We start from the raw sequence: 21,129 nt of genomic DNA, 5'->3' as shown, positions 1-21,129 counted from the left end.
AAAATGGCGGACGCGAGAGAAGCGGCCGGCCACCTCCCCCCGCCCCTCAGCGCCCTGCGACTGCGCACGCGCGGGCGCCCGCTCCCGGCGGCCGCCGGGGCCGCCCCGTGACGTCACGCGGCGCGGCCAATCGCGAGAGCGGGCGTGCGCCGCTCGTGCGCGCCCCCGCGCTCCCTCTTGGGCCCGCCGGGGGGCGCTGCGGGGAGGCGGTGCTTCTAGAACCCGCTCTGGGAACAAAGCGGGGAGTGCAGGCCAGGTCCCGCCCCCGGGCGCGGCTCCGGGCTGACCGCAGCCTGGCCGGCCAGGTTAAGGGGGTGGCGGAGCCGACCGTCGCTGGTGCTCAGCTGGTGTCTGGCGAAGCTCCCGGGTCCTTTCGGAGCCCTGCCGCCTTGGCCCCCCAGGACCCCACCCCCTCTGGGTGGGGTCCCCACCCCAGAACCCCCGGCCCCTGGCCGCACCCCCATCCGCACTGGACCGTCCGTTTAATGGGAGCGGGGTTTGGTGCGCCTTGTTCAGCTCTGGGCCAGGCGCTTCTTCGTCCCACCCTAAGCGGATCTCAGATCTGGGTGGAATGAATGCCTGTTGAGGAACCCCCCACCCCCACCCCGCAACCCGGTAGAGGAGAGAGCGCCTGTCCAGAAAGGCATTGGAGCCCTTGTCTAGACTGCTGGTCAGCCGACTCTCATTGCTGGGTTGAGCCTGTCCTGCATTGTAGGTAGGGCAGGGGTCCCCAACACGGGACCGAATGCCTGATGATCCGAGGCGGAGCTGATGTAATAATAACAGAAATAAAGTGCGCCGTAAAAGGAACACGCTTGAATCATCCGAAACCATCTCCCCCTGCCCCAAGGAAAAACTGTCTTCCACGGAAGGGTCCCTGGCGCCCAGAATGCTGGGGACCACTGTTGCAGGGTGATGGGTGATGTTCCTTCTGGGGTAAACTCAAGGGGAATTGTCACGGTCTAGTGCCTTTTGTGACTCAGCAAAGCAGGTTTTCAGCTTCCCTCCAAATGCTTTCGAGTCGTGTTACTTTCAGGCACAATTTGAATAGCTCAGAGTTTGAAGAGGAAGGCTTGGGTTCCAATCCTAACCTGACTTACCAGTTGACTGTATCATTCCTTGTCGTATTTTTTTCATTTTCTAATATTTATTTTTATTTCAGTTTTATACAGATATAATTGACATACAGCACTGTATAAGCTTAAGGTGTACAGCATAATGGTTTGACTTGCTTACATCATAAACTGATTATCACAAAAAGTTTACATATAGATACAAAATTAAATACAAAAAAAATGTTTAGTGAGCATCTCAAAGATACAAAATTATATCTCAGAGAAGTTATCCTAAGTTGTATACTTTGCAAGAAGCACTCAGGGAGGTCTTTTGAAGTCCAGGGCTCATTTCAGTGTTACACAATTATTGCCTGTAAGTTAGTCCATTTTGCTTGCTTTGCTGATAGGAAAACTGAGGCCCTCCGAGGTAGATTCTAGCACCGGAAAGGAATGCCGATCTTGGAATAGGGTGAATCTGTCCCCCAGTTTGGATTTCAGATACCATCACTATTCTGCTGCAAAAGTGCCATGCTCGCATCTTTAAAAATTCCTCTTAAAGATGAATCAAAATACCTCTTCTGTTGCTTCAAAATACTCCAGTGGGGAATACTGTCTGGACTGGATAATGGTGAAACAAGCATGGTCTTTTTTTTTTCAGCTGCAGCCTGGGGCATGTGGGATTTGAATTCCCTGACCAGGGATGGAAGCGTGGAGTCTTAACTGCTGGACTGCCAGGGAAGTCCCAAGAATGGCCTTGTTGATAATTGTTGAAGCTGGAGATGTGAAGTGTTTGTATGTGTGTGGCGGGGGGAGCTATTAATTATATTATTCTACTTTTGTGTATGTTTGGATTTCTTTACAATAAAAATAATTAAGTAATTTCTTATTTTTCCTTAGCACAGCTGAAACAAGCTTAATTTTTTCCCCCCAGAAAACAGCCTAGATACTAAGAGGTAATGAAATGGAAAAGAACGGACAAACGACAAGAAGCTTTAAAAAGGGGCCGCCACGTAAGGTTGTGGTTCTGCTCTAGCTTGCTCTTCCCCAGGTTTCCAGATAGCATTGTACTTACTCTCCTCTTCTAAGATAATTACAGTTTAGACTCAAAGCATTGACAAGGCTTTTCGAGCAACTTGCCAGGGTTCCTGTCCCTGAGGCTGCCTCTGTACTGAGGACTCACCGCCAACTCTTTTTTGGCCTCGCCAGGCAGCATGCAGGGTCTTAGTTCCCTGACCGAGAGTCACACCTGCACCCCCTGCACTGGAAGCACAGAGTCTTAGCCGCTGGACCACCAGTGAAGTCCCCCTACCAGAGAATTTTTTTTTTTTAATTTTTTTTTCCAGAGAATTTTTTTTTAAATTATTTGTTTTACTTTTCTGTACGGAGTCTTCGTGGCTGCACGGTTTTCTACAGTTGTGGCAAGCGGGGCTCCTCTCTAGTTGTGGCGTGCAGGCTTCTCCACGGTGCCTCCTGTTGCAGGGAAGGGCTCCAGAGTGCAGGGCACGATGGTCGTGCCGCTCGGGCCCAGCCGCTCCATGGCTTGTGGGATCTTACCAGATCAGGGATCAAACCCATGTCTCCTTCACTGATAGGCAGATTCTTTACCCACTGAGTCACCAGGGAAGCCCCACCCCACCCCACTGACTTCTGATTCTCCCGTCTGGTCCAGCCCTGCAAGTGATGGCTACGGCCAGACGGTCTTCCCAGGTTGCTGTCTTACTGAGGACCCGGAAGAACAGTGCCTGTCCCTTCTCCCTGCCCTAGATTCTTTGCTGGCAGAGATACTAAGGTAGAAGGGGCCTGACTGTGTAGGAGACGCAGCAGGTGTGCTCACCGCGCCAACTTGATCGGGCCGCTGGTCCTCAGGCGTGGCCTCCACGAGCACTGCTTGGCCACTGCCTGGGTTAGACTCGTCCTTGGAGACCCTCCTCTCCCTCTCACCCTGCAGTTCTCCACCACTACTCCCCCATGCTTCACATATATTTCCAAATTTTTCTCCCTGAAACAAAAGAGGAGCTTATTGGTTGTCTTCTTTTTCCCCTTCCTGTTAGTTTGCTACTTCAATACTAACAAAAGAATGTCCACGTCCCCATTATAATTTCCCATGACTCACTATTTAAAATATCAACGTGCTAATCTCTTCTTTCCCAGGGGGACATCTCTGCACGAGGCTTGGCTGCTGTATTTGGAAGCTCTATGGACCCCTCTAGAAAACACTGGCCAACTTTACTTCAGTGTCTTCAAGTCTGGTCATAGTCCCCCCTGGCATTTTCTAACCTGGTTTTAACTGCCCTGCCACCTCTTTCATAAAATATCCATTTTCTCGGACTTCCCTGGCGGTCCAGTGGCTAAGACTCTTTGCTCCCAATGCAGGGGGCCCAGGATCGATCCCTGGTCAGGGAACTAAGATTCCATGGACCGCAACTAAGGGTTCGCATACCAGACTGCAGATCCCATGTGCTGCCAACTTAGACTCGACACAGCCACGTAGGTAAATAAATTATTTTTTTAGAAGTCCACTTTTTTGTCACTTGAGCTGAAAGGCAGCTTGTCTTGTTTCTCCTGATTTCAGAGCATTCTGGAGTGCCTTTAGTGAAATTCCCTGCTGCTGCTAAGTCACTTCAGTCATGTCTGACTCTGTGTGACCCCATAGACCCATAGCCCACCAGGCTCCTCTGTCCCTGGGATTCTCCAGGCAAGAACACTGGAGTGGGTTGCCATTTCCTTCTCCAATGCATGAAGGTGAAAAGTGAAAGTGAAGTCGCTCAGTCGTGTCTGACTCTTAGCGACCCCATGGACTGCAGCCCACCAGGCTCCTCCATCCATGGGATTGTCCAGGCAAGAGTGCTGGAGTGGGGTGCCATTGCCTTCTCCAGTGAAGTTCCCTAGAGGCACACTGATTCCCTCTCGTTCCTTCTTGGTCAGTGCTGTGCAACCCTTTAGACCGGGCGTCCCCAAATTTTCCTCTAAAGTTCCAGATAGTAAATATTTAAGGCTTTGCAGGACAAAGAGGAAAATCAAGAAATATGTAATCTTGCTCCAGCCTCCTGCTCTTCCTCCCTGGCTCCAGTAGAAAATCGTGGAAAATGGGAGCATCTTAACACCTCAGGGGATCTGCACCCCCTGTTTTTATCAATCTGGAACATTCTCTCACCTAATGAGAAAATTTTTCTGCGATATTTTAAAAGGAAGTTCAAAATATCATAATAGTTGAGTATAACTGTTTCATCATCCAAGTATACTAGTGAGAATAATGGAATTCATTTGGGATCGGTGTCCCCCAACATTGAAATGTCGACCTGCCAGTGCCGAGCGAGATGTAATTAAGCTCTGTTTCGTCTTTGACAATGTCTCGAACCCAGATGGTGCTGCCTACCTGCACGATTTCAACGGCGCATATTTACTGTGGGATGAAAGCGAAAGAGTGAGTCGCTCAGTCTGCTCCAGCTCCGCGAGACCCCGTGGACTGCAGCCCATCAGGCTCCTCTGGCCATGGGGTTCTCCAGGCCAGAACACTGGAGTGAGTACCCATTCCCTTCTCCAGGGGATCTTCCTGACCCAGGGATTGAACCCAGGTCTCCTGCGCTGCAGGCAGATCCTTTGCCGTGTGGAGGCACCGGGGAAGCCAGACTGTGGGACGGTGTGTGTAGAATCCTCCGAGATTCTTCTCTGAAAATTTGCCTTTTAGCTTGTTATGAATACACTGCAGATTAATCATCTTCAACTGAAGTTTGGATGGGAACTCCTGAATTGCCCAATTAGATTTTGAAATATGGAAGTTTCCATTGCGCTTGGCATCAAGGTCTGAAAAATTCTGCTGGAACTGTAGTTACAGCTCAGAAAATACATCTGATGCAAATCTGTGTGGGAATGAGATCTTGCTTCTTGTTCTAACTGGACAGCACAGGAAGTGTATAAAGCAGCTTAACATTCCTTTTGATGCGAAACAGTATTAGTTCTTGTCAGAATGCCTTTGCCGAAGTATACATCCCACACACAAGCACTGCTGGCCCTGTCATTTCATTCTATTTTACCAGCCGAGCTACACAACTTATAGGGCTCTTCGTTCCCTGACCGGGGACCGGACCCAGGCCCTCGGCAGGGCAAGGGCCAGGAGGCCTCAGGGAACATCATTTTAATGTCACTGCTAGACAGAAAATTGCAGTCCTGAGTTCCCCTTTCCTCACACAAAATGAAAACCTCAAAAGCCAGTCGGAAAGCACCAACACTTCCTCCTCAGGACCCTCTGTACACATTTCAGGTTCCTCCACATCATAATAGCAGTTCCCCATGGGGTCGCAGAGAGCTGGACATGAGTGACTTAGCACTCACACGGACATCATGCTTCTGAAAATGAAGACTTTAAAACAATGTAATGCATTTTTGGCTGTACTGGGTCTTTATAGCTGTGCAGGCTTTTTCTCTAGCTGCAGTGCTCGGGCTTCTCATTGAGGTGGCTTCTCTTGAGAAGCCAGAAAATGGCTTGGTGGTGGTTGCTCTAGGGCCCATGGGCCCATTTGGCTCAGGGCCTCTAGGGCACGGGCTCAGTATTTGTGGTGCTTAGCTGCTCCATGACTTGTGGGATCTTCTCATATCAGGGATCGAACCCGTCTCCTGCATTGGTTGCTGCTGCTGCTGTTAAGTCGCTTCAGTCATGTCCAACTCTGTGCGACCCCATAGACAGTAGCCCACCAGGCTCCCCTGTCCCTGGGATTCTCCAGGCAAGAACACTGGAGTGGGCTGCCATTTCCTTCTCCAGTGCATGAAAGTGAAAAGTGAAAGTGAAGTCGCTCAGTCGTGTCCGACTCTTAGTGACCCCATGGACTGCAGCCCACCAGGCTCCTCCGTCCATGGGATTTCCCAGGCAAGAGTACTGGAGTGGGGTGCCATTGCCTTCTCCGCCTGCATTGGCAGGAGGACTCTTTACCACTGAGCCACCGGGGAAGGTGGAAGACTGTTTTTGTTTAAACTCAGGAATCACCCAAGATCCTCTCCACTCTTAGAGCAAAATCCATTAACTGCAGTGATGATTCAGCTTGGGGTCCAGCCCTCCTGAGATCAGGCAATCGGATCCGCCCATTCCTGCAGCACTAGAGTGACTCAGTGATCTTAGGAGAGTTTACTCACCACGGACTCACAGTATAACCATCTTTCCTAGGCCAGCTTTCTGCCTCGAGGATTAGAAACCCTGATTCAAAATAGTGGAAGCAGTAAGGGTACCTGTCATTCCCCAAGACAGGTGGTCTGTAGTCAGGCAGCTCAAGAGCCAGGATGGGGACTTCGCTGGTGGTCCACTGGCTAAGACTCCTGCTCCTGAGGCAGAGGGCCCAGGTTCGATCCCTGGTCTGGGAACTAGATCTCACATGCCGCAACTAAGACCCGGTGTCAGGGTGTCCAGACACTGGGTTTGCTTCTTTGATTTTCTTGGTTGAGATACCTTCAGCTTTTGACTTCATCCTATGGCTGACGGCTACCTGGCCACAGCAACCCTAGTCACGGGGTCAAAGGTGAACACACACAGTCCTGCCTGGCAGTGCTCAGTCTAGAGGACAACAAAGCTTCTGAAACAGAAGCTTCTGATTTTAACCTGGTTTCTCCAGTAGCCTTCCTGCCTGCAGGGAGAGCATGGGCTTTCAGCGGTGGGAGGATTTTCCTCCCCCCAGGCCCGAGTTTGACCAAGGTATTGTTGTTCAGTTGCTCAGTCACTTCCTACTGTGTGTGACCCCAGGACTGCAGGATACCAGGAATCCCCTTCCTTCACTGTCTTCTAGAGTTCGTTCAGATTCATGTCCATTGAGTCGGTGATGCCTTCCAACCAGCTCACCCTCTGCTGCCTTCTCCTGCCTTCAATCTTTTCCAGCATCGGGGTCTTTTCCAATGAGTCGGCTCTTCACACCAGATGGCCAGAGTATTGGATGGATACTATGGGTTGATTTCCTTCAGGATTGATGGGTTCCATCTCCCTGCTGTCCAAGGGACTCTCTTGTCCAATACCACAGTTCAAAAGCTGGACCATAAAGAAGACTGAGTGCTGAACAACTGATGCTTTCAAACTGAGGTATAGTTGACGTATAACCTCGTTTCCGGTATACAGCATGTTTGCTACGCTATGCTATGCTAAGTCACTCAGTCGTGTCCGACTCTGTGCGACCCCATAGACGGCAGCCCACCAGGCTCCCCCGTCCCTGGGATTCTCCAGGCAAGAACACTGGAGTGGGTTGCCATTTCCTTCTCCAATGCATGAAAGTGAAAAGAGAAAGTGAAGTCGCTCAGTTGTGTCCGACTCCCAGCGACCCCATGGACTGCGGCCCATCAGGCTCCTCCGTCCATGGGATTTTCCAGGCAAGAGTCCTGGAGTGGGTGCCACTGCCTTCTCCTGCCCACCTGTAAACACCTGGCCGAGGTTCTGGGGCCACTGCCTTCTCCGACAGCATGTTTAGATATATGCATATATTGTAAAATAATCACCATGATAAATCTGGTTAACATCCATCACTTCATCCAGTTTCGTTTTTTATTTACTTATTTGGCTGCACCTGGTCTTCGCTGCAGCAGGTGAGATCTTTATTTGCGGCATGTGGGATCTCTGACTAGGGATCATTTGATCCCAGGACCCCTCCATTGGGAGCAGAGTCTTAGCTACCAGACCACTAGCGAAGTTCCTCGATTTTTTTCTTTTTTCTAATCCCTTCTCTCAATTTATCCCCCTCTCCACCCTCCATTTCTTTCTTCTGATGAAAACTTTTAAGATTATACTCTCAGCAACTTTTCTTTTTCCCTTTATGTTTGGCCACGTGGTATGGATCTTAGCTCCCCGACAGGGATGGAACCTGCGTCCCCTGCACCGGAAGGCAGATTCTTAACCACTGGACCACCAGGAAACCCCCCCCCCCGACCCCGTCCCCACCACAGGAGGCAGAGTCTGATTAAAAACATCACATTTTATTTCAAGGACTATGGTCATTTGTTGCGTTGAAGGCATGACGCTCGGGAGCTGCTCTGCCACTGACTGTGGGCAGGAGTCCCGCTCGGGTGCGCTTTGAATGCCTCGCTCGTCATTTGTATTCATCAGAGCGGGAAACGCGTAACAGCACCGGTAACGTCAATGATTCCGCAAAGGCTCACAGAGGCGAACTGTAAGACTTCCACTAAGCTAGTGTCGTGCACGCTTAGAATCGTTATTCACAGAGAAGTTAGAGAGCGCGAGGTGAAGACATGCTTCCCTCGTGCTGTCCACGCTAAGTGCGGTCTCCTAGGCCACAGGACACAGAAAAGAGCCCAGAGGCCACTACAGCCCACCCGGGTCAGAACACTGCCCCGGGAGGGACTCTTGCCTCTAAGTCCGGAGCACATGTGACGTGGAGCCAGCCTCGAGTCAGGAAAGCTGCTCTTGGGAAGGCACGGTGTGTTTCCAGATGGACCGTGGAAATCCAGGTCTGTCTTTCGGACCCCTCGTGGCCAGGCGGTGGTCCCGGCCCAGCACCCCCGGGTCTCCTGACACGTGCGTCCGGAGGCAGGCTCTTCTCCTTAGTCACCATGTGTCCCGACACGTGCGGATTCTGGAGGCCCCTCAGGTCGGTCCTCCTTTGCACTCCAGGAGTGTGAGCGGCTCTGCCGGCTGGTGGAGCAGCAGCCACTGGCCCTCAGTGGGTGTGGGAGCAGCTGCCCGCCAGGCACAAGGCTCAGGCCTTAGAATAAGGGATTCGAACGAGAACAGAACCAAACACATGGGCCGTGTGTGTGTGTGTGTGTGTGTGCATGCGGGGTGTGTGTGTGTGGTGGGGGGGACATTTCCAGAAGAGTGAGGCCAACCTCCCCTCCACAGCTTGGGGTGAGAGGCGGGGGCGTGGGGAGAGCAGCCTCACAAAGGTGCCGCGTTGCCTCGAACCCCGTGATGCGAGAGGCAGGCAGTGGCCTCTGCGTGTTTACTGAGCCATCGCAGAAGCTTGGGTCCAGGTGCGCTGACTCGCCTCCAAGGGCCCACACCTGAGCGCGATGAGCAGGAAGTTACCCCGATACCTGCGGGGGAAGGCGTCGGGGAGGAAGACCCAGGGCTGGTGCCGGGTGCTGCAGTCACGCTTCCGAGCAGCCTTTTTGCTGGAGGTGCCCTGAACGGGTTCAGTGTGGGCGAAGCAGACATTTAACATTTTTCCTTTTTCCAGTTACCAGGAGAAAGACCACGACGGGCTGGAGGTTAGCAGACGTGGATCGGGTCGCCTTCCACCGCGCGTCCTGGACATTCCCAGCGGTGCAGTGACATGGGTCAGCCTCACGAGGCGGCTGCAGCATGACAGAAAGCTGTGTCTGCCCGCAGAGGTGGTCACCTGCAGAAGTGGTCAGTGTTTTGAGGAAGGTCGGGCATCAGGGGTGGGACTTTTATACTGGAACTGCTGCGTGAGTGCTGAGGCCACACTGCAGCCTGACAGACCTCCAGGTCTGTCTGTGTGCTTTAAGGGGCTTTGAAATTAGCCTGCGACTGAGCCTAAGCGGTGATGTCGCCGTGTCGGGCCAGGTGACGGCACAGTGATTTTAAAGCTTCTGACCTGCACTGTCTCATCAAAATCAGTCCCTTTCACTGTCTTCAAAACATTTTAAACAATTTGTGTTTAAAAAGACCTTCTGCCTTCAATTATTTTGTTGGAGGTACCAACACAAAATCATTTAAGTTCAGAAATCAATTTTAATTAGTGCTTTAAAATGATTCTTCTTCTTTAAGAAAATGAGAAGTGAGAGCACGCTAGGCCGGTTAGAGTGACCTCTGGGCTTTTAAAAAGCCAAACGCTTCCAGGCACGGTCTGTCACGTGCGGATCCCAGTCCCAAAACTGGGGACAGACAACCAAACGACGAGCCAAGGTGTGTGGCCGGCAGCCAAGGAGAGAGGGTGGGCATCCTGGACGGGCCGGGGACCCCAGGCGCCGGGTGAGCACTGCTGCGTGGGGGCCCGGTCCGGGTGACCCGAAGGCAGAGCACCTCCCTGGGGTGCTCCCGTGTGCGCCCCGGGGCCCGGCCGGCCACGCAGCCTGGGGCCAGGGTCGCACCTGCTCCTGAGCCTGCTCCCAGGCTCGCCTGCCCCCTGTGTGTTTCCAGGCATCACAGTGAGCGGGGCGGGTCTGAAGCCCCTCCTCCTCCTGAAATCAAATGCCTACTGAGTTTGGGGGCTGGGAGGGGAGGAGGTGGTGTCTGTCCACGCAACAGTGAGGACGCCCACCCCCTCTACCCCGAACCTGCCGCTGGCCTCTCCTGGGGCTCAGAGGGCCACGATGGGCTCATGGTAGGGAGCGCTGCAAACTGGGGTCTCGCGGCCCTTGGCGCTCTGCTGTGGGCGGCCTGGGGGACACACAGCACATGGAGACACTGGCCGGCCTGCCCGCTGCCCGGCCCGTAGCTCTGCGGTCAGGGTCCTGAGGGGAGGGGGGCCCCACATCCTTTAAACAAAATCTCGCGAGACCCACTGTTACAACATCTGCAAACACATGTTAAATCACATTTTGAAGTAGTAAGTGAAGTTTGTCAGTTTAAAAGAAGACCTTTGAAATCTCTTCGCTGCGGTGGGCAGGAAGTCCGCCTCCGCCTCAGAGCTGCCGCACCTTCCTCTCGGTGCTGGTGATGCTGACGTCTAGCTTGTCCACCTTGCTCGTGAGGCGGTCGAGGATGTCGTCCTGCTCGTCAATCTCCGTCTGTATTCCCAGCGCAATGTCCTTCAGCCGGCCCAGGCCCACGGACAGCTCATCTGCAGGACAGGAGGGTATGCGTGGGCTTGAGCCAAGTCAGGGCGTCGGGACCTGCACCCCAGATGCCCCCTGTGGTCACCGGCCCCTCCTCCTGGGAGATGGTCAGGTTCCAGGGCAACAGTTACAGGTTCCAAGACACACAGCTGCAGTGAAGAAGCAATAAGTGGTCGATGGAAAAGCCCCTCCTCCCGACCCCCACTGTCTGTACACGGACATGGCATTTCTTCTAGAAATTCACACAGGCCCACACAACTTCCAGCTGCCTTTAAACCTGACGCTGGGTCAAGCACAGATGCAGAGCTGCAGACAGGAGGTCCGCCGCGGGGAGGCACATCTGAGATGTACCTCAGGCTTCACTCCTCTTTGTAATAGACTTTTCCTTTCTGTCACACAAAGTAAAGAAAAGCAATCTCAATTTGTCTTTAAGAGGAAAGGCCTCCATAAGGTCACAGTTGGCTTCAAGTACACAAAGGGCTTTGTCAGCAGAGGGACAGAGACACTGGCTGTGAGCGGGGAGGGGCCACGAGGGCCCCGGGGTCCCCAGACACCGCTGTGCCGACCGCGGAGGGGAGTCCTGACCCGACTGGCTCCTTCGTTGGGTTTTGTGACTGTGTGTGTGTGTGTGTGCATGTGTGCGCGGGTGTGTGCGTTTGTGTGCCTACAGGAGTACAAGTGTTTGCATGCATACAGGAGTGGGGGACACACCCAGAGCTGCTCTCCGCTCTTTCACCAGGTAAGAGCAGGGGAACAGAAGTGGGGTGCTCCACAAGCCTTGTCACTAAGTTAGAGACAGAGGGGCGACTGAAGAAGGCTGGCATGGGGCCGGGTGGGGGGGGTGGCTGGCAGAGCCCAGGCCGCACGGTGTGCCCCCAGACCCTGTCCCTGCTGCCGTCACCACCCAGACGAGAGGTGAGGATGGAGGCAGGCGGGCAGACCCTGGAGGGGGTGAGGGGCTGGGAGCTGTGCAGGCGTGGGGTGGGGTGGGGTGGGGGCAGGCCCCAGGGCCCGGGGCGGGTGAGCGTGGAGGCAGCAGCACCCTGGGCTCACCGAGGTTGCTGTCGATCCTCTGGTGACAGGCGCGAAGGTGCGGATTCCGCGGGTAAGCCTCAGAGCTCACAGCTGAACCGGCCCCTCCAGGGATGGAGTCTGAGTTGACAAAGAGGCATGGGAGGACAGTTAACAGACAGCCCTGAAGAGTCGCCTCATAAAACTCAACCTGGACAACCGGTGGGAGGCCTAAGGCGGTCAGGTCCCAGGCCACTGAGACAGACAGGTGGGGGTGTGGAAGGTGGGGGAAGGCGATGCTTCCTCGGGGCATCCCTTCCGAGATCACAGACCCCCAGGTAACGGTGGTCTGGCCAGACCCTGGCCCTCGAGCTCAGCAAAGAGCTTTAGTACAGGTAACGATGTACAGTGGAGGGCCACCGTGCAAACCCGTGCAGGCTACAGGAGGAGAAACGGTAATAACACACGTCTGACCCCAGGAAGCCTTCTCTAAACCTGTTTCCCAGCACACGCAGAAAAGCCCTGGCCCTCAGGTTCCGTCTCCTGCAACCAGCTCTCACTAGACTCGGGGTCTCTTTGCTCAGGGGCAGTGTTCACCTGCTTCCTCCAAGGCTCTCACCTCCTAGACGTCCTCTGGTCCCTTCTCTGCCAGACCCTGCAGGTTGGTTATGCCTGACATGCCTGGCTCTCTGGGGTGCATAGAAGCCCCTAGGAGGTCTGTTCCTCTTGAGACAAGGGACGTTTCTGGGCCCGTCATTTGATACTAATGGGGCAATCTGATACAAAACACCTTCCGTCCTGTACTGCTCGTCCAGTGGCTGGGCCTCATGGGCTGCGTTAGCCGCCCCAACAAACTCCCACAAGCCATCCTTGGTTCTGGATGGTGGATGTCCAAGCCAGGCCCCCCTGGGCTCAGACCCAGGTATCGGCCGGGCAGGGCTCCTGCAGCCTCTTGAGGGGAGGCGACTCCTAGCCCCATCCAGCCCCAGGAAGCCAGTCCTGAGAGCCGCCACTCTCTCCTCTGCCCCCTTCCCATGAGCAGACAGCCTCTATGATTTCACTGGGTCCAGTCGGAAAACCAGGACAACTCCCCCCTCAAAGAGGCCAGCCACTTGGCGACCACACTGTCCCCTTTGCCACGTGGCCCAGAATATTCCAGGGGCCTAGAGATTAGGCCAAGGGCATCCTGGGGGTCACAGCCTACTCAGCAAAGGCGCTTCCCTGCCGGAAAAGCTGGGAGCTACTCGGGCCAGGCTCCCACTTCCTTATCCCTCCCTCCATGAGGGAAGGGGCCCAACTCCGCAGTGATGCCCACTCCCAGCTCCCCGAGAGAACCACTGGGCCCTGCTGCCCCACCCCAGCCCAAGGAGTCCCCGAAAACCTGAGTCCTGGAGCTTCCTGAGGTTCGGGTGGCTGGCCTGGTACTGTGCCTCCTGCTCTTTACTGGAGTTGATGGCGTCTTTCAATCTGTGAATAAAAGTTAAGAGAAAAAGAAAACTTTCAGAGGAAAGGAGAACCACCTGTGGTGGTGGAGGCAGTCTTCCCAGCAGCGGCCGTGGGAGAAAGGCAAATGCCTCCTCTGACCAAGCCACAGACGAACGGTCTGATTGTTGGTGTCTAGTCGCTCAGCTGTGTCCGACTCTTTGCGACCCTGTGGACTGCAGCCTGCCAGGTTCCTCTGTCCATGGGATTCTCCCGCCAAGAATGCTGGAGTGGGCTGCCATTTGCTCCTCCAGAGGATCTTCCCAACTCGGGGACCGAACCTGCGTCTCTGGCATCACCTGCACTGGCAGGCAGATTACCTACCACTGAGCCACCAGGGTGGCCTGGGTGTCCTGATGGCAACTATGAAGACAGAGTAAGCGCAGCAGCCTAAATGCTCTGTGTCAGTAGGCAGGGTGCGGGTTTTCCGTACCATGGCGAGACTGTTCTTACGATAAGAGCCAATGATCTGACGCAGGAGGGACGGAGCACCGGTTTTAGCAGAAACGCAGTTCTTCTGTGTTTGAGCCCTGACACTTATACGTCTGCCAACCCCACACACGATTTTATCACATCTCTGGCCAACGCCTGAAGCAGATAATCTGTGATTTTAAGGTGATAATCAACAGGCAACTTGGATCAGGCATGGGAAAATTTGACGTGAAGGCTTTTTAAAGCAACAATTCTGGGAAGCGAGTCACCTCAGCACTGGTTAGAGTGACCATTCTCTTTCAAACCATGGGGAGCAGCAGTTTGCTGCTGCTGCTGCTGCTAAGTCACTTTAGTCGTGTCCGACTCTGTGCGACCCCATAGACGGCAGCCCACCAGGCTCCCCCGTCCCTGGGATTCTCCAGGCAAGAACACTGGACTGGGTTGCCATTTCCTTCTCCAATGCAGGAAAGTGAAAAGTGAAAGGGAAGTCGCTCAGTTGTGCCTGACTCTTAGCGACCCCATGGACTGCAGCCCACCAGGCTCCTCCGTCCATGGGATTTGCCAGGCAAGAGTACTGGAGCAGGAGTTTACAGGGACCCAATTCACGCACAGTAGGCAGACTGGACGGCGGTCGCGTCCGCACTCTCAGGAGTAGCGCAGAACACTTGTTTCAAGGTGTCTCAGGACAAACGCCTCCCGGTGAGTGATTTTCAGGGTCCCCGGGGCCGTTAAAGGCACGAGAAGTGGTCTGAACGCCTGTCAGTTGAACCTGCACCAAACCCCCTTCTGCTGCTTCTCACCAGCCGGCCGGGCACCTGCTCACCTGCCACTGGGCTGGGGGGTGAGGGTGCCGTTCTGCGCAGACGGGGTCTCGGCAGGTTTGGACCTGAAGTAATTGACGAGCCCCCCGAACACACTCTTGATGGAGTTGATGTGCTTCTGGCTGGTCTTCAGGTCCTGCTCCATCTTGTCCACCATCTTCTCTGTGCGCTCCAAGGCCCCGCGCTGGCGCACGAGCTCCTGGGGAGGACAAGAAGGCCTGGCGTTGCACCTCCTGCAACTCCCATCACCTGTAGAGGCAGGCCCTCCCTAAACCCTCAGCCGGCATACCGGGGAACACACAGACTCGGGGCTCTGTCCCAGCAGAAGCAGGGGTCAGGTGGCCGAGAACCAGCGGGGCAAAGGCAGCACACTGCTGCCCCCTGCTGTGTGCAGGGTGCTGGGGCTGATGGGGGGGGCAGCGGGTGGCTAGCTCAGCAGGCCTGGCTGTCTACACCGCGTGTTCCCCAGGAAGGCCTTGTCTGGCCCTGTGCCCTGGGCCACCCTGAAGAGTGACTTGACCTCCCTGAGTCCTCAGGCCAGCCTGACAGTTTGTGCAGGCAACGTGGTTACGGTGGGGCCTTGAGCCACACGGTGCAACCTCTGGAGAGGCTAGGTGGGCAGCTGAGCCGTGGGGAGGATGCACGTTGCCCCGAGGAAGTGCTGGCCGGGCTCAGCTCCTCGGGGAGAGCACCAGGGGAGCCTGTGCTGGCTCTCCAGGACTCTGCCCACCAGCCTGTCCCCTGTGTGATGCTGACCCGCACCCTTCCACTGTAACAAACCACAGCGGCAAGGATGACAGCTCCACGGGTTCTGTGAGTCCTTCTCGGGGAACGTTAAACCTGAGAGTGGTCTTCAGGACCCCCAACATGGCCTCTGGAGAGTAGACAGCCCCTCGGCTTCCCCAGTGCATCACCTGCCCAGCAAAGCAAGGTCCCCCTGGACGCCATGGTGGCCACAAGTGGACATTCCAGGGAAGAGGAGCAGACATGGCCAGCTGCTACAGTGCTGGTGTGTGATGCATGACCTGCCGGGACAATGACGACCTGGCTGCACAAGGGGCCTCCTACGGCTAGGGAGCCAGCAAGCTTGACCCTGGAACTTTTCTTTCTTTCAGCCGCAGCATGCGGCACACGGGATCTTATTTCCCTCACCAAGGATCAAGCCCGTGCCCCCTGCAGTGGAAGTGAGGAGTCTTAACCACTGGACTGCCAGGGAAGTCCCTTCCAAATCCTAAAACTTTTCAACTAGACCATCAATAGTGTATTTAAAAAAAAAAAGTCAAGAAAGTAATAAATCCAGAAGAGACCTACTTCCTCCAGAGCCACACAGCTCAGGTCATCCTTTTTCCTGCATCCCTCCTCCCCTGGCCGGGTCACCTGCTCACCTGCCAGCTATTTGGGAAGTACCTATTACATGGAGGGCCACTGTGCCGGCAAAGTGTGGGAGCAGAATCTGAGCAAGACACAGCTCCTCCTCCACAGTCAGAAACCAGCTGGGAATCACCCTGAGCAGCTGTCTGCCACTCTCCATCAGCTTCTGCTTTAGGACAGGCCTGTGCGAAGAACTCTGGCCGCATCACAACCAGCCCAGGCTGCCTTGGAGGGGAGCCTCTGCTTAGGATCGCCCTCGCCTGGAGAGCAGGAGGGTCTGCCCAGAGGATGAGGGAGTCCTCTAAGTCATGGAGCCCCCAGGACAGACGGCCGAGATGGCCTCTGTTCCCAGACTGGAGAGGTGTCCTCCTGGGCCCACCTCTCCGAGTCGAGCTTTGGTGACTGTGGAGTGTGGAGAGACACCGTCGGGGAAGGGCCCACAGGAGGCTGCGTGCAGGTGTGTTGGCTGGGCCGGGATGCTCTCAGCGGCCCAGCTCCGATGCTACCATGCTGGCCACCCAGGCCCTGGTCCAAAGCTTGTTGATGGACTCCCTGAAATGACACCCCGGGCCCCACAATCGTCAGTGGCCAGAACAGGGCAGGCAGTCTCCCTGGCCAGGGTGGTGAAAGGGGTCACAGAGACTGTGTCCACACGGGACACAAACAGGCAAAGGCCCGGCATCAAGGGACTGGCTGCAGAGGCAGAGGTCATCCACTAGGGGGACCACGACGCAGCCCAGAGAACAGAGCGTTGGGAAACTCCCTGGCGATTCGGCGGTTAGCACCCTGTGCTTCGCTGCTGGGTCTGGGTTTCTCACACAGCGGCAGGGTGGGAAAAGCAGAACGTCTCATGTTGCTAGGAAAATGCCCTCCACCCTGCTAAGCAATGAGCCATCTAGAACATACAGAATACTTCTGCTCAAGTTAAAATTAAAAAAAAAAAAAGGGAAAACGATGGTAAGTGTATCTTCACACACAGACTCCCTCCACAGGGACAGAGAAGGGACAGAAGTGGCTAGGGGCGGGGGAGCTGGGGTGGGAGGAGCCTGCGCAGCCTTCCGCGTGTCCTCTGCTCTGAAGGCTGTGACTGCATTATTGTCACAGAAACTAAAACTCAGGAAAAGAGAAGAGACAACTCATGCCCGTGAAGAAGAGAGTCGGGTGGCCCACACGCCTCTGTGGTTTTGGACTGTGCTCCTCAGGCCGGCCCACCTTGCCTTGGTCCTCTGGGGTCAGGACCCGCAGCGATCGCCTGCCACTGCAGGTTTCTCACGAGAAGGGCAGCTCTCCCTTGGGAGAGGCGACCTGAGTGACTTTCCCGCTGCTGCCACACTGGGCCTGAATTACGACCTTCCCGACCTAAAAAAGTCAAGTCCCAACCCTTTAAAAATTGTGTTCTGTTGTGACATGTCTCAGTGCTGGGTACGTGCTGGGTTCCCATCTGAGTCGGGAGGTTAGTGGGTCAGGTGACTTAGATCTGCTGGGACAGAGCTCACCTCACCCCCCAGGAAAATAAAAGAGTGATGAGAGAGATTGAGAACACTTGGACAGCATGGGGTGGGGTGGGGGGCGCGGGGGTGCTGACCATTCCTGCTTCCGAGAGCAGATGACTGAGGACTGATTCAGCCCTGGGCAGGGTCAGCGTGTGATAACAGGTGACAGAGCCTGTCACCCGCCCAGGCGCCATCCTGCGGCGCCTCTTGGGCAACGCCTGGCTCGGCCAGGTCAAGCCTCACGGCCTGCGGAGCTGCGCTCGTTCTCATGGTCCCCATCGTTGGAGAGAAGGACCCTGGGGGCAGCACTGGGGCTTGTCCCCACAGTCTGTGTTTCTGGCGCTCCTGACCTTCCCTCTGACTGTGCCAGGTCCCAAGCCCCTCCTCCGGGCCCTTCCTGGAAGCTCCCCGGGCAGCACTTCCTGTTCAGGAGCCATGGCTGCAGGGCCTGGCCAGGTGCAGCTTGGCTCCTCTCTTCCTGGGGAACGTCCCTCCTCCTCCTCCTCCTCCTCCTCCTCCTCCTCCTCCTCCTCCTCCTCCTCCTATCTACACCTTAGCCATAGAAACCAGACTGCAAGGTCTCCTCTGCTTCAGGTATTCTTCTTCTTGTCCCTCTGGCTTCCTACTTCACCTGTTCTCAGTTGTCACAGATGCCTTTTTAAACAGTTCTCTGTTGACATCCTTGGGCCTGGGCCCTTTAACCAAGTGACCCTTCCACTTGGGCCCTAAGACCCCAGGGAATCCTCCCAGATGTAAGTCAACACCTTCTATTTAGATTCCAACATAGAAATCCAGCAGACCCTAGATAAATTCCTTTAGTGAGGCTAAAGACAGGCAGGATGGGCCAACGAAGGATACGGCGACAGGAAGTGGCAGTGGGAGAACGCTAGGATGGACCTCAAAATCCTCAGAGACTGCAAGTGACCAGCTTGAGGGAAGTGTGCCAAAAGAGAAAATGATGAAGAAACGTGATGAGGAAGACAATGAACTACAAATGCTTAAGGCTAATTATTTCTTAGCTGACATTGCAATAATTTTCTTATTACATTCTTAACATTTAAAAATAAAGCCCAATCTCAGTGTTTCATTAGTGGGCTGGGGTGAGAACTGTGGTGGCTAAGAAACAACAGCTCTTACCCAAGGTCCTAACACCTTTGAAACCACCTATGGATGCGGAGGAGGAGGACCGGTGAGCTGGTGCGGCAGAGAGTCACAGACCGCACCCGTACGGCTAGGACATGTTGGCTGGGACGGGCAAGGAAACCTAAGGGCCTGGAAACTCGACCCGACTGGGACTCTGGGGCACTCAGCAGCGTCCAGGCAGACAAGGCCCCTCTGCTCCCCTTTCGGAGCACTCAGTACCAGAAAGAACCCAAAGGCCCATCTCCTCGGATGCTTGACACCACAGGCACAGGCGGAAGGGCTGAAGCCCCCGGGCCCCGGCTTCTGCCCAAGAAACGTGTAAAAAGAACAGATCCTCCACGTCCCTAACCCGGGCTCTGCTGTCCAGAGTCTCTACTTACCCGAACCGGACAGAGTGGACAGGCCTCTCGACGACAAGTAGAAAAAAACACCACCACTCCGGCGGACTAAACTCCGGAGATCGCCGGGAGCAACTGCCCCTTCGGGCGTGAAGACAGCGTTTCTTACGGTCGCTGACCGACAGTTACCGACCGTCCAGTCCCCAAGACCTCACGACCCGTCCTGGCTGGTCGGGCGAGCCCCGCCCCCGCCCGGATCCCGGCGACCGCGCACTCACCTCGGCGGAGACGACTCCGATCCTCTCGGACTCGTACATGAGCGACAGGGACCTGCCGGTGCTGGCGGCCGTGGCCTCCGCCCGGCGCAGCACCTCCTGCCGCAGGGCCTGCTGCCGGTCGGCGGGCGCGCCGGGCCCGTCCGCGAGGTCGCGGCTGTCCGACCACGGCGCCGGCCGGGCGTCCTCGTCCTCCGCGTCCTCGTCGAACGGGTTGTAGCTCCGGGGGTAGGCTGACATGGCGCCGGCGCTCGGCCCGGGACGGGCGGGAGGAGTCTGGTGCGGTCGAGGCGAGGTGAGTGCTCGGGTCGCGGGGACGAAGCTGCCGCCGCCGCCGCGCCGAAGGCCTGAAGCAGCGCCCGTCAGCCAGCCTCAGGCGCCGCGCGAGCTGCTTCCGCCTGCGGCGCGCGGAGGCCCCTCCCCCGGAACCGACCATCGTGCCCCGCGGCGGGGGTGTTCGCGCCCATCGCGCGCCGCGCAGCAGCCGGCCGCGCGGCTCCTGGCTCCCCCCGCGGCGGTGGGTCCGCCCGAGGCCACGCCCCGCGGCATCGGCCACCGAGAGGTCACGTGGCGGGGCAGCCGGATGCGGCCGCGCCTGCGCCGTGCGCCCCGGCGCTCGCGGGCCGAGTGCGGGAAGCCGGCGGGCGGCGCCGCTTCGCGATGATGGCGGCGGCCGCGGCCCGGGGCGGCGGCGGCGGCGGCGGCGGCGGCAGCTTCGGCTCGGGCGCCGGCGGTGGCGCCTCCCGGGGTTTCTACTTCAACACCGTCTTATCGCTGGCCCGCTCCCTGGCTGTGCAGAGACCGGCATCTCTGGAGAAGGTAGCTTGGCTGCGGGGCGCGGGCTGACAGGAGGAGGGGCCCGGGGCGCGGGAGGCGGGGCGGAGGGCTGAGGGAGGCCGCGGGGGTCCCGGCGGCCGGAGACGCCGGCGCGGCGAGGGGCCGAGGGCCGGGGCATCGGCTGGCGGGGTCGGGGACTGCGAGGCCCGTGTGGCGGGCGGGGCCCGGACACCCGGGCGGGCTGAGGCGCGGAGCTGCCTGGGGACCCCGGCGGGCGGCTCCCTGCCTCGCCGCGACGCTGCCTGACCTTGGGGCGATGCCGCCCGCGGGGCAGGGGCGCTTCTCGGCGCGCTGCCCTCGGCGGTGAAGGGCGGGCGCAGCAGCGTCACTGAGACGCGGACCCGCTGCGCGTTGTTTTTCTCTGAGGCAAGAGGAGGCGTTAGACCGGCTGAGCAGAGGGCGTTGGACCGCAGAGCTCAGCCCGGGGGTTCCTTATCTTGGGAGGACGGTGAAGCGAAGCCCCGAGGGCGCCTGCGACAGTGGCGGAGACGCAGCCTTCCGAATGGAGGGTCCTTGCACCGTCACTGTGGGGTGATCAGGTGACCTCAAAACTCGGAGCCTCTGGTGTCCTCATCTGTGACACGAAGTTCTTGAGCGTTAGATGAGCTCGAGGAGAAGGTGCTTGGACCACGTAGATGCGCAGGGAAGGACCGCTTTCCTTCGCCACCTGGTGTGAGGATGAAGGGGACGACACGACTCTTCCCCGGCTTCCTGGAGGGTGGCGAGAACCTTGTCCAACAGCAGAAGAGCGGTTGGGGGTGGTTTTGTGGCTCTGGGGACGGGAGAAGCTAAAAGGCTGTCGCAGGCAGCACTTGGGCAGAGTGACCTGGGTCTTCCTCGACTCCTGTAGATTCGCAGACTCACAGAGGGAGCAGGTCTTGGGAAACTGATGCCAGCCTACCTTCTCAGTCAGAGGAGTGTAATCCAACGGAAAAAATATGGTTGTAGAGATAAGACCACCTGAATTTTAATCCTATATCATTCACTTCCAGTAGTGTGACTCTGGGCAGCTCAGTTCACCAGTCTAGTTCTCTGCTTTTTCCTGAAAAATACAAAATACTTGATGAGAGAGGTGGGAGGATCCACAGAATGCCTCGTGTAGACTTAGGTGCCTAATGAACGACCCCTGTTGTCATTTCGTGAGC

At 56.4% G+C, this 21,129-nt stretch overlaps 2 protein-coding genes across 4 annotated transcripts in view; one reads left to right on the top strand and one right to left on the bottom strand.

Annotated features, from left to right (window-relative positions):
• Nucleotides 1-7,976: 7,976 nt before the first annotated feature.
• SNAP29 (synaptosome associated protein 29) lies at nucleotides 7,977-19,540 on the bottom strand. 2 transcript variants are annotated; one of them, XM_024977326.2, is made up of 6 exons: nucleotides 19,151-19,540; nucleotides 14,530-14,726; nucleotides 13,174-13,259; nucleotides 11,835-11,933; nucleotides 10,584-10,786; nucleotides 7,977-9,379 (listed from the first exon to the last, which is right to left on the bottom strand). In XM_024977326.2, the coding sequence occupies exons 1-5, from the start codon at nucleotides 19,385-19,387 to the stop codon at nucleotides 10,629-10,631; spliced, it is 777 nt and encodes a 258-aa protein (XP_024833094.1). In that variant the 5' UTR covers nucleotides 19,388-19,540; the 3' UTR covers nucleotides 7,977-9,379; nucleotides 10,584-10,628.
• Nucleotides 19,541-19,758: 218 nt separating this feature from the next.
• The window catches only part of PI4KA (phosphatidylinositol 4-kinase alpha), a 59,721-nt gene continuing 58,350 nt past the window's right edge, over nucleotides 19,759-21,129 (top strand). Inside the window, exon 1 of one of the 2 annotated variants that reach the window (XM_059875885.1) lies at nucleotides 19,759-19,966. In XM_059875885.1, the coding sequence (XP_059731868.1) occupies nucleotides 19,808-19,966 (159 nt within the window). In that variant the 5' untranslated portion in view covers nucleotides 19,759-19,807. 2 annotated transcript variants of the gene reach the window in all.

The sequence above is a fragment of the Bos taurus genome, chromosome 17 (genome assembly GCF_002263795.3).
Source record: "Bos taurus isolate L1 Dominette 01449 registration number 42190680 breed Hereford chromosome 17, ARS-UCD2.0, whole genome shotgun sequence".
In the NCBI taxonomy this organism is placed as follows: domain Eukaryota; kingdom Metazoa; phylum Chordata; class Mammalia; order Artiodactyla; family Bovidae; genus Bos; species Bos taurus.
This window is presented reverse-complemented; position numbering and strand designations above follow the sequence as displayed.